We start from the raw sequence: 12,494 nt of genomic DNA, 5'->3' as shown, positions 1-12,494 counted from the left end.
TTTTAGATCCACCAACAAAGATAAAATAGAGCTTCGGATTTAACAGATCAAATTTGGAACGGAATAACAAATTGAATCACAGTGAAAATTTGGGTTGCTTCCAGATGCTACAGATACTGATAAGGTAAATCATGTAGTCATTGCACACCCTCACGAGAGGAGAGGACATGTGTGTAGTATATCACTTCCCTGATTTTTAATTGATCCCAGGTGGGGTTCTACTCATTAACTGTACATTGTTACCATAACAATCTTGATGCTGAGAATGGCCGTGGTCTGGACCATAGTTCTGTGCCTTGAAGGCTAGTATCTGAGGTTGATTGGCTCAGTTAGGAACTCAGACCTCAACAGCAAATGAATCAATATATATTTGTTTGTAAATAATTGCTATTGAATAGAGCTTTAATATAAATTTATGATTGGTGATTATCACAGCTTTGGGCAATAGTGAGCCACTTAGTGATGGATTTCAGATAAGACAAATTCATTATTATTTAATGTGAGTTATTTAAACATTGTGTTCTTAACATTGCTTTTGGCTTACAATGACTTCCTGGGACTAGACACAGAATATGTATTCATTGAAAGGTGTTCAAAAGCAAGTAAGTTGCTCTTACTTATGCCGAATAAGCATGTCTTTCAAACAACTGGGAAAATGGGTTGAAACAGTAAGTAAAGAGCTTGAAAGTCACACATCTGTGTCTTGAAAGTCACACATCTGTTTGATTCAGAGTTTTTTTCTGGAGTAAGTGACTGAAATAGTAAGCAAACAACAGTGTGTACGGGTATATTGTAAGAATAAATTTTAAACCATGGTCAAGAAATCACATTTTAAGACTTGCTTTCTAATATTGCTAATGAAGATGTTCCTGCTTAGAATTACAATGTATTTCAGTAGCTAGCTAGCTATATATTCTGAATTTCCTGTATAAAAAGTTTGTTTTTATAATAGCTGAGTATTTATTTACAGCTGACTGAAGATTTTTTGGAAATAAAAGTATTTTCAGGCCTGTCTATACCTAGTAATTGGAAGACACAATTTATCAGAGACACGGCCCACAGAGAGGAACCGGCAGAGGGGGAGGAAGAGGCAGAGGAGAACAGAAGGTTGCCTGTCCCTTCTCAAAGCAACCCTGAGATGCAGGAGCAGGAGGGAGGAGGGGGTTGGATTCACCTCCAGAGGAGGAGGAATTGAGTGCACCTGAGTCTCCCAGGAGTAGGAGGCAGAGCAAGTGATTGCAGCAAAGGAAGGCCAGCTGGAAGGGGTGGGTGGGCTTAGCATAGGTATATCTGGCCTTGGAAGGGGCCGGAGGCCAGAGGCCGGTCGAATGAACTGACTCCGATAGTGAAGACAGCTGTAGGAGGCTCTGCTTGCTGTGAGCTTGTAATTGCCAAATAAAAGTAAAGGAGTGTGTTTGTTTGATGTGCTAAACCTAACACAATTGAACAAGCAATCTTTGGCTTTAAAAAAAATCTGAATTCTTTTTGGTAGGGAGAACTGGAATCTGCCACAAAATGCTGTAGTGTTATAAGTGTGTTCCTGTTCTGGATTCCAGTAGCCAGTCATCTCTTCCCTCAGGATACCATATTCCTTCCCCCCCTTTCCACTTTTCCTTTCATTATTTCCAACAGGTACTCAACATTCCTTAGACACTCAACATGCTCAATCCACATTGGGCTGTTTAGGGATTTTATTTTATTTTATTCCCCTCTCAGGTGGTAGCTTGCTTTGTAAAGTTAAGTTGTACTACAAGCCTCAAGGTTCTCCAGATTATGCTGCTACCTCCCTTTGTTTTCCTGTTGACCCCATTGTGGCTCTAATCCTGTTGGTATCACTGTATGAGATTGCTGTTAGAGGGAGTGTGATATTATATATGAATTTACATATTCGGATCAGTAGTACTGAAATTTAGTTGGCAGGTATTTTGATTAACTGGTGCATATCTTTGCCTACTGATCAAAGTTATTGTATTTTTGTATTTTTAGAGTACAATAGCAACACACTCTTGGAACTCCTCCTTACAACATGGCTTGCCCACAATTTTAGCTGTGAATACTAGCTGACCCGGCCACGCCTTGCTGTGGATTTTTTTTGGGGGGGGGGATTATTGATGTCATTTGTGTTTTGAATGGTAATGGTTGCATAACTTGTTTTAGGTTAGTGTTTCGATGTAATATGCTTTTCCAGATGTTTCAACTTTGTGCTTGTATTTATGGTTTTTATTTTTGGGGTCTTCTTATGATTGTGCATTTTCGTTTGTCTGTTTTGGTAGTTTTATTTATGTTTTTAATTTTGAGAAGTGTGATTTCCCCCACTCTGTTCTGATTCATGATGTTTCCTGTCCCTTCCTCCCCCCACCACTGGCTTATCCCTGTGATTTTTACTGTCTTCTCCCCACCCTCGATTTATTCCTGTGATTTCCCCTCTCCTGCATGCAGTTGTTACATAGAGATAGATAGTTACAGTAGGTAGATAGATAGATAGATAGATAGATGTGGCTTAATGGGTTTTTTATGGTGGTTTTTTTAAGATGTTTGTTTATTAAGGTGGTATTTTGTTTAGTTTTATAGGGTTTTTTTGTTTGTGGGTCAGTAGTGGGTAGGGTTTAAGATGTGGGTGTGGTGTGTTTGTGTGTTGTGGTATATTTGTAGTGTGGGTAGTTGGTGTGGTGTGTGGTTTTAGAGATTTTGGCATGTATTGTTGTGTATTTTGTATATTTTTGTTTGTGGATTGGTTTTTTTAAAATTGTTTTGTCCCTCCCCCCCCCCACCGCCCTCTCCCCCCCATGCCTAGTGGGGGCCTGGCAGGGGCTTAGGAGCCAGTGTGGTGTAGTGGTTAAGAGCGGTAGACTCGTAATCTGGTGAATTGGGTTCGCTTCCCTGCTCCTCCACATGCAGCTGCTGGGTGACCTTGGGCTAGTCACACTTATCTGAAGTCTCTCAGCCCCACTCACCTCACAGAGTGTTTGTTGTGGGAGAGGAAGGGAAAGGAGAATGCTTTGAGACTCCTTTGGGTAGTGATAAAGCGGGATATCAAATCCAAACTACTACTCCTCCTCCTCCTCTTCTTCTTCTTCTTCCTCTTCCTCTTCCTCTTCCTCTTCTTCTAACGGCTGCCTTGGTAGTTTCAGTTGCTTGGTTGATGATGTCATTATTTGGCACCGCCCTTCAGACCTTCAGCATGCAATCTGCGTTTCTACTGGATGCTGCTGGAGTCTTCAGAGATTTTGCTGGTGACGACTAATTTGGGCACCACTTTTTTGTGTTTATTCACTATTTTAGGTGTGAAATCTGTCCTTTTTTGGAATTTTTGTTATGCCAGATCCCTCACTGGCCAAATTTGTTACATTGCAGTTCAGCGGTTACGGAGAAAGGCTGTTTCATCCGCGTGCGCAATGCCTACATTTTTATATATATAGATAATGGAGTGTTTAATGAGTTACTAAAATAATGGCTTGCATCTCAAGAACTGTGGATGGCATTTTGCTTGCACACAGCAGACCTTTATTTCCCACTCTTTCTGCTACAGTGGGGTCCCCTGCTCAGGCTCAGATCCAAAGGTCCTTATTCAGAAATAACTCCCACCGAATTCCATAGAGATTGTTCTCTAATAGATATGTACAGAATTGTAGCTTGATTTGATTAGTCTTAAAGGTGCCACACAGAACCATTAACAAGGGTTCCCATGAATTGATCATTAAAGAGCAGGAAGCAGAGAGTAGGAATAAATGGACAGTTCTCATCATGGATGGATATAAGAAGTGGGGTCCCTCCAAAGATCAATATTGGGACCCCTCTTGAGCTTGTTGCCTTTCTCCTAGTTTGTATCCCCAACTGGTTAAAACGTATAAGATGCTGCTGCAGGCGGGGTGGGTATGGATGATGGGTATGTATACTGATACTGTTATTTTAAAGGAATGTACTCACTAGTATGTGAATGAAGGAGCCATATCAAAGTAGTTAGTGCAATAAATGCTGTAAAACTTTATAGGATATGAACATATATATACTTGTGTGTGTATGTCTAACAGTGTGTTTCATATTACCTCTTTCTTCTTAATAGGGCATGCTGCTGAAGCGAAGTGGCAAATCTTTAAATAAAGAGTGGAAGAAGAAATATGTTACTCTCTGTGATAATGGCGTACTGACCTATCACCCAAGTTTACATGTAAGTGTGCATGCATTTCACAGTTATCAAATGATGTTTCAAAACCAGGAATAATCCTATTTATAATCAAGAAACATAAAAGCCTAATTAGTGAATATTATTCAGAACGCAGCCCAACAAGGCAACAACAATAACCCACCAGCAGCATATGAATCAATATGGCTAACTTGACCTTACAACCCCTCCCCCCCCCTCGCAAGCAAAACTCACTGTGGCCAACTGAAGGCAACCAACCAGGCCCTGGGACCCCCAATCCTGCCCCCCCAATTAAAACTAATACATGAATAGAAAGAGAAGATACCAATTTGATGTTAACACAGAAACCTTGCAAATAAACTAAGTAAAAGAACGAAAGTTTACTACCCACCTTCTCTCTTCCCCGCTCTCTCCCCCCACTTTTCTTCTCCCCCAACCATATATTGTCTAAAACATTAGTGTCTCACATTGAATATAACTAGTTGTAGAAAGGACTCTGTGTATTGAAAAGCACAGGTGCTATATGTACTTGGGTAACGCAGGTAAATATTTAATAAAAACAACTTTAAAAAAAGAAAAGGAAGGAGCTACCATTTTATTGTGAGATTAATTCTAAGCACACAGTGGATAAACTAGAACATACACTCTAGAAACCAGAGCAGGAGATAGTAACTGCTTTTTCAAAAGACATAATTTGATGCACCTCCACATGCACATACCTCCATATGTGGTGGGAATGCCCCCAACCCTTCTGGACAGCAGTCCTACAAGAATATGCAAAATAACTAAACAGGTATTAGAACTGGCCCTATTTAACATTTTCCAAGATAATAATGCCCACTCACACTATAAAGAGCTCATAGCCCACCTACGCTCAGCAGCCAGAAGCATCACAGCCAGACACTGGAGAGACCTGTCAGGAGTGAACATGGACTATTGGTATAGGAAACAGCCTTACTAGAAAAGCTAGCCAATAGACTGAAACTGACATGGGGACAAATGAAAGAGGGCACCTTCACCCCAGTATGGCTCCCCTTTATCATGTACACAAACCAACAAGAAGAATCGACTGATAGCATATGAATCAATATGGCTAACTTGACCCAACAATCCCCCTCACACAAACAAATTCACTACAGCCAGCTAAAGACAACCAACCATGTCCTGCCCCCCCCACCTCTCTCACTACCAAAGAAATATAATAAGTGAATAGAAAGAGAACCTACCCAAGTGACACTGACACAAAACCCCATACTAAGTAAAAGAATATAAGTTTTACCACCCCACCCCCTCTCTCCCCCTTTCCTTCCTCAGCCTCATATAGTGGTACCTTGGTTCTCAAACTTAATCTGTTCCGGAAGTCCATTCCAAAACCAAAGTGTTCCAAAACCAAGGTGCACTTTCCCGTAGAAAGTAATGCAAAACGGATTAATCCGTTCCAGACTTTTATAAAACAACCCCTAAAACAGCAATTTAACATGAATTTTACTATCTAACGAGAAAAAAATGAAATCGATAATCAATGTACTGTACTATAAAATAAATAAGACAGTATTGTAGATGATAAAAACTAACTTTTTTTCTTACCTGCACTGATGATAGTCATTGTTTGGATGGGGGCTTTTAGCCATTTCCGCAGTCACACAATCAATTAATCAGTAGCTGAACTGGGTTCCACACAGTCACAAAAACAAATTAACTGAAAAAGCCTCAAAAACAATAACGCAAAATAAATAGCAAAAACAAAAGCACCAAACTTAATCTGTTCCGGAAGTCTGTTTGACTTCCGAAATGTTCGAAAACCAAGGCACACGTCCAGGGCCGGGGCGTCCATTAATGCGAACTAGGCAGCTGCCTAGGGCACCAAAATGGAGGGGGCACTGGCCAGCCTGCCTGCCGCCTCCCCCCGCCTCCCGGTGCTGCCTGGGGCTCTCCACTGCGCCTCTCAGCTGTTGCGCGACTTTAGGCCACTATCCGGAGGCGTGTGGGGAGCACGGGCCTGGGGCCGCCTCCGCTGAACAGCTGAGAGGCGCAGTGGAGGCGGCCCCAGGCTCGCGCTCCCCACACGAAGCTCCGGAGGCGCGTGGGGAGCGTTAGCCTGGGACCACCTCGCTGCACCTCTCTGCTGTTCAGTGGAGGCGGCCCCAGGTTCTTGTTCCCTGCGCGATGCGCGAGCCTAGGGCTGTCTCCTCCGCGCCTCTCAGCTGTTGAGCGGCTTCAGGCCGCTCTCTGGGGGCGCACGGTGAGTGCGAGTCTGGGGCTGCCACGCTACACCTCTCAGCTGTTCAGTGGAGGCGGCCCCAGGCCCGCACTCCCCGCGTGCCTCCAGAGAGCGGCCTGAAGCCGCTGAGTTCGGCACCCCTTCTGCGCCCCTGATGGCCAGGCACCCTGGCGCCTTGCACCACCCAGCTTGGGCCTAGGGACGGCCCTGGAGGTGCCCTCTCCGCCCGCTCGCTCGCTCACCCGAGCTGGGCCTACCCCTTCAGCAGCTAGCGCACCGAGATCGGGCTCCAGGGGAAGCAGGGGAAGGCCGCGCCAGAAACAGGGAAGTCCGCTAGCTGACAAGGTAAAGAGACTACTTTTTACCCCTTCCCCTCACCAACAACCAAGGAACTTTTTATTTTATTTTATATTTTTATTTTTTCTACTTTTTATTTTTTTCTACTTTTTTATTTTTATCTTTATTTATTTTATTTTTTATTCCACTCTGGGAAATAGGGGGGGGGCACAAGGTGATCTTGCCTAGGGCGCAAAAACCGGCCCTGCACACTTCTGAGTTGTGCAGGCATCCCGGAAACAAAAGCCGACAGTCACATCGGACTTTCGGCTTCCGAAAAGTGTTCGAAAACCAGAACACTTCCGGGTTTTTGCTGTTTGAGAACCAAGGTGCCACTGTACTGTATACAACACAGCATGATGTAGCTGAGGATGAAGATTACAAGGGAACTGAATATTCCAACATTAGTAAATGGAGGAATATAGTTCAATCTAGACTATAGGAATCCTGAGGGTCATCTAGATGGCAAGACGTCTTTTTGGTTCCTGGTTTGAGATTCAGTTAGAGTGTCAGTTTTTGTGACAAATGAGCTGAAACACAACCACCTTCCTCTGCCAGCTGTCCATGGTTACTTACTCCAGGGTAGTGCTGCCTTCATCCACAGTAATAATAATCTAGGGCTGCCATACGACCAGAATTTCCTGGACATATAATAGTGTCCAGGCAGACTTTTTCAGCAGCAGCAGCAGCAACAACAACAACAAACAGGTCAATAACTCCCCGTCCCCCAGAAAGCTCAACTTTGCCAACAAAAGCTCAACTCTGGATTTTCATTTTTGAAATATGGCAACCCTATAATAATCCATGATCTGAATACATAACCATTTCAGATTTAGGGTTTACACAGATGACAACTTTTTTCTTTTCTTTTTTCTAAAGTTTCCTTTCAAAACTCTGGGAAACTTTAGCAGCATGTACCAAGTAGTCAAAGTGCATAAGTAAAACTTGACCAGGTTATACAAAGAGGCTATATCAACTCCAGAGTCTCAAATAAAAAGATTTTTGTTTAACAATCCAGACAGAAAAAGATTCAGAAATTGGAAGTTGCTTTTTAAAAGACAACACAATACCTAATTAACTAGCTACAGAAAAACATAAATTCATGTTTCAAAACAACTTTTTAAAATTAGTATTTTATTAGAATTTCATTTATAAAAAGAGTGATAAAAAAGAAAAATACATACATTCCAACACCATGAAGAACAAGGAACAGTTTGCAATCAAGGCTATTTCTGTGGAGAGTGGGCAACTCCTGGAAAAGAAATGGGAATTATTCTGATGCAAGAGGCAAGGCAGCAGAGCTTTTACATTGTTTCATTTCATTTATAAGATTTATCACCCTTCCTCATAAAATCTTAGGGTGGTTCACAGGATAAAATACAAAGGTAAAAATACAAGGAAATAGTAGAAGATTGATAAGCCAAAGACCTGGTGGAAGTGGAAGGTTTTTGCCTGGCGCCTAAAGATGAAGGCACCAGGCAAACCTCACTGGGGAGAGCATTCCAGAAACAAGGAGCCAGTACAGAAAAGGCCCTTCTCTGGAACTCATATGGAAAAGGCCCACAAAGAAGAGCCTCAGGTGATGAACGCAGAGTCTGGGACGGTTTATATGGGGAGAGGGATTGTGATCCTGAACTGTTTCCATAACCTTTCATTGCCTACAGACAGCCACCCAATTTTAAACAACTCCTCACCCACAATAATACCACCACCTGACTTAACATGGGCACTGGTACTAGAGCCTGCAATAAACCCAGATGCCAACTTTGCTGCCACATACACCCGGAAAACACCATTACTGGCCCCAACAACATCTCAGGACTATTTAATTGCTCATCTTCTAACATTGTGAACCCCTTCATGGATCAATGCCTTGTCGTGGCGAAGGGGCTTGAATAACTCAGAGAAGCTATGAGCTATGCCATGCAGGGCCACCCAAGATGGACAGGTCATAGTGGAGAGTTTTGACTAAACGTGATCCACCTGGAGAAGGAACTGGCAAGCCACTCCAGTATCCCTGCCAATAAAACTCCATGGACAAAGACAACAGGCATATAAAAGTTATGACACTGGAAGATGAGCCCCTCAGGTCGGAAGGCGTCCAACATGCTACTGAGGAAGAGCGGAGGACAAGCACAAGTAGATTCAGAGCTGATGAAGCGGCTGGGCCAAAGCCGAAAGGACGCTCAGTTGTGGATATGCCTGGAAGCGAAAGGAAAGTCCGATGCTGTAAAGAAAAATATTGCATAGGAACCTGGAATGTAAGAACCATGAATGGAGGTAAGCTGGATGTGGTCAAAAATGAGATGACAAGAATAAATATCGACATCCTGGGCATCAGTGAACTAAAATGGAAGGGAATGGGCGAATTCAGTTCGGGTGAGTATCATATCTACTACTGTGGGCAACAATCCTGTAGTAGAAATGGAGTGGCCCTCATAGTCAACAAAAGAGTGGCAAAAGCTGTAATGGGATGCAATCTCAAAAATGATAGAATGATCTCGATACGAATCCAAGGCAGACCTTTTAACATCACAGTAATCCAAGTTTATGCACCAACTACCGGAGCTGAAGAAAGTGAAATTGACCAATTCTATGAAGACCTACAACACCTTCTAGAAATGACACCAAAGAAGGATGTTCTTCTCATTACAGGGGATTGGAATGCTAAAGTAGGGAATCAAGAGATAAAAGGAACAACTGGCAAGTTTGGCCTTGGAGTTCAAAATGAAGCAGGGCAAAGGCTAATAGAGTTCTGTCTTTTTTTATAATCTATTTTTATTAATTTTCCAATTAAAAACAATTATATCTCATTCATTATTTCAAATTATACAAATACATATCAATCAAACTGAATGTTATGCCAAATCGGGGTTCCCATGCTTCAAGAAATTGGGGATTCCTCGCAGCTGCTCACCGCCGTCTTTTTCTAAAGTCCAAAGTCCAAATCATCACTCAAAGTCTATTATAGTCCCGATCTTTCCCTTACAGTCACAAAGATGTTTTCCTCTCATCCGATTTTTCCCCAGCTGCTGAGATAAGTATCAAACGAGATTTCACATATGTTCTTTCTCCTGTGTGAGTTAATCAGTCCAGCCTCCCCATAAATCTTCTTGGTCTTGAGCGTCCCTGTTGCGTCGGACTCTCAACACGAAGCAGCGCCATCTTAGAAAACTCAGATTACTTTCGTTTTCTTCCCATAACTATGTAGATTAACGATCTTTATAAAATTTACAGCTTTTCCAGGCAGAAGATCCAGCTGTCACATTATGCATAGACTCTTGATTAATTAGTGGCTCTCCTTGTCCTATAGCTGAACTTAGCTTCAGGTCGCTGTTCAAATTCAAAGTGCGTCACACCCCATAAATCCTCTGAACGCTTTCCAGGCACTCCTTATCCAGTTAAAGGGGGGCTTCTCTCATCAGCAATTTTACATCTTCAAAAAATATACTCAGTATCAACAGTTTATAAAGTTCAACTCACACAGATGTCTTTTATTTCTCGTTCGTTCCAAACAAACCAGAACATCACGTCCGGGAAGGTATGAAGGTAACTCATAGAGTATATGCAAAAAATAAAAAAGACTCGCTTCCCTTGTCGTTCCGTCCCCATCAATCCTTCTTCAAGATAAAATACAGCCTTTGACTCCTCACCCTCAGCAGCGTAAATTCCTCGGCAGTAAACAGAGCTTCTGCCCCTCCTTCTGAAGCATGTCCATGAATTTAAAACCTAATTATCTTCTTTAATCATGGAGATCCCCGCTGTGCAGTTTGGCGTCCGGGAGTTCCGACATTCCTCATGAGTGCTTTCAGCCCAAGCCTCCCCCCACTCCTTAAACAATCGGAGTGGGTTTGGTGGCATCGCGGGCCAGCGGCCCCTCTCCGTAGCCCCCGGAGAGGTAGGGGGGTTGCCATTTACTCCCCTAGCAACCGCCAAATTCCTCATGAAGGTCGGAGGGATGGAAAACAGGTCAGCCATTCCTGTAGGCGGAAACCGGAACCGGCTAATAGAGTTCTGTCAAGAGAACAAGCTGGTCATCACAAACACTCTCTTCCAACAACACAAGAGACGACTCTACACATGGATATCACCAAATGGGCAGCATCGAAATCAGATTGATTATATTCTCTGCAGCCAAAGATGGAGAAGCTCTATACAATCAGCAAAAACAAGACCTGGAGCTGACTGTAACTCAGATCATCAGCTTCTTATAGCAAAATTCCAGCTTAAACTGAAGAAAGTAGGAAAAACCACTGGGCCAGTAAGATACAATCTGAATCAAATCCCTTATGAATACACAGTGGAAGTGAGGAACAGGTTTAAGGATTTAGATTTGGTGGACAGAGTGCCTGAAGAACTATGGATGGAGGCTCGTAACATTATACAGGAGGCAGCAACGAAAACCATCCCAAGGAAAAGGAAATGCAAGAAAGCAAAATGGCTGTCCAATGAGGCCTTACAAATAGCGGGGGAGAGAAGGCAAGCAAAATGCAAGGGAGATAGGGAAAGATACAGGAAACTGAATGCAGATTTCCAAAAAAACAGCAAGGAGAGACAAGAGGGTCTTCTTAAATGAGCAATGCAAAGAAATAGAGGAAAACATTAGAATGGGGAAAACCAGAGATCTGTTCAGGAAAATTGGAGATATGAAAGGAACATTTCGTACAAAGATTACCATAATAAAGGACAAAAGTGGTAAGGACCTAACAGAAGCAGAAGACATCAAGAAGAGGTGGCAAGAATACACAGAGGAATTATACCAGAAAGATATGGAGGTCTCATACACCTCAGGTAGTGTGGTTGCTGACCTTGAGCCAGACATCTTGGAGAGTGAAGTCAAATGGGCCTTAGAAAGCACTGCTTATAACAAGGCCAGTGGAAGTGATGATATTCCAGCTGAACTATTTAAAATTTTAAAAGATGATGCTGTTAAGGTGCTACACCCAATATGCCAGCAAGTTTGGAAAACTCAGCAATGGCCAGAGGATTGGAGAAGATCAGTCTACATCCCAATTCCAAAGAAGGGCAGTGCCAAAGAATGCTCCAACTACCGCACAATTGCGCTCATTTCACACGCTAGCAAGGTTATGCTTAAAATTCTACAAGGCAGGCTTAGGCAGTATGTGGACCGAGAACTCCCAGAAGTGCAAGCTGGATTTCAAAAGGGCAGAGGAACCAGAGACCAAATAGCAAACATGCACTGGATTATGGAGAAAGCTAGAGAGTTCCAGAAAAACGTCTACTTCTGCTTCATTGACTATGCAAAAGCCTTTGACTGTGTCGACCACAGCAAACTATGGCAAGTTCTTAAAGAAATGGGAGTGCCTGATCACCTCATCTGTCTCCTGAGAAATCTCTATGTGGGACAAGAAGCTACAGTTAGAACTGGATATGGAACAACTGAGTGCTTCAAAATTGGGAAAGGAGTACGACAAGGTTGTATATTGTCTCCCTGCTTATTTAACTTATATGCAGAATTCATCATGCGAAAGGCTGGACTAGATGAATCCCAAGCCGGAATTAAGATTGCCGGAAGAAATATCAACAACCTCAGATATGCAGGTGACACTACCTTGATGGCAGAAAGCAAGGAGGAATTAAAGAACCTTTTAATGAGGGTGAAAGAGGAGAGCGCAAAATATGGTCTGAAGCTCAACATCAAAAAAACCAAGATCATGGCCACTGGTCCCATCACCTCCTGGCAAATAGAAGGGGAAGAAATGGAGGCAGTGAGAGATTTTACCTTCTTGGGCTCCTTGATCACTGCAGATGGTGACAGCAGTCACGAAATTA

General features: G+C 42.8%; 1 protein-coding gene across 4 annotated transcripts in view; it reads left to right on the top strand.

Moving 5' to 3' along the window:
* AGAP1 (ArfGAP with GTPase domain, ankyrin repeat and PH domain 1) overlaps nt 1-12,494 on the top strand; it is a 373,158-nt gene that overhangs the window by 210,110 nt on the left and 150,554 nt on the right. For all 4 annotated transcript variants that reach the window (XM_035139168.3, XM_088666036.1, XM_088666000.1 and 1 more), the window contains one exon: nt 4,064-4,168. In XM_035139168.3, coding sequence (XP_034995059.3) covers nt 4,064-4,168 — 105 coding nt within the window. The remainder of the gene's footprint in view (nt 1-4,063; nt 4,169-12,494) is intronic.

Source organism: Zootoca vivipara, chromosome 1 (assembly GCF_965207765.1).
Source record: "Zootoca vivipara chromosome 1, rZooViv2.hap1.1, whole genome shotgun sequence".
NCBI lineage: Eukaryota > Metazoa > Chordata > Lepidosauria > Squamata > Lacertidae > Zootoca > Zootoca vivipara.
The sequence above is the reverse complement of the archived record's forward strand: the minus strand, read 5'-3'. Positions and strand labels throughout refer to the sequence as shown.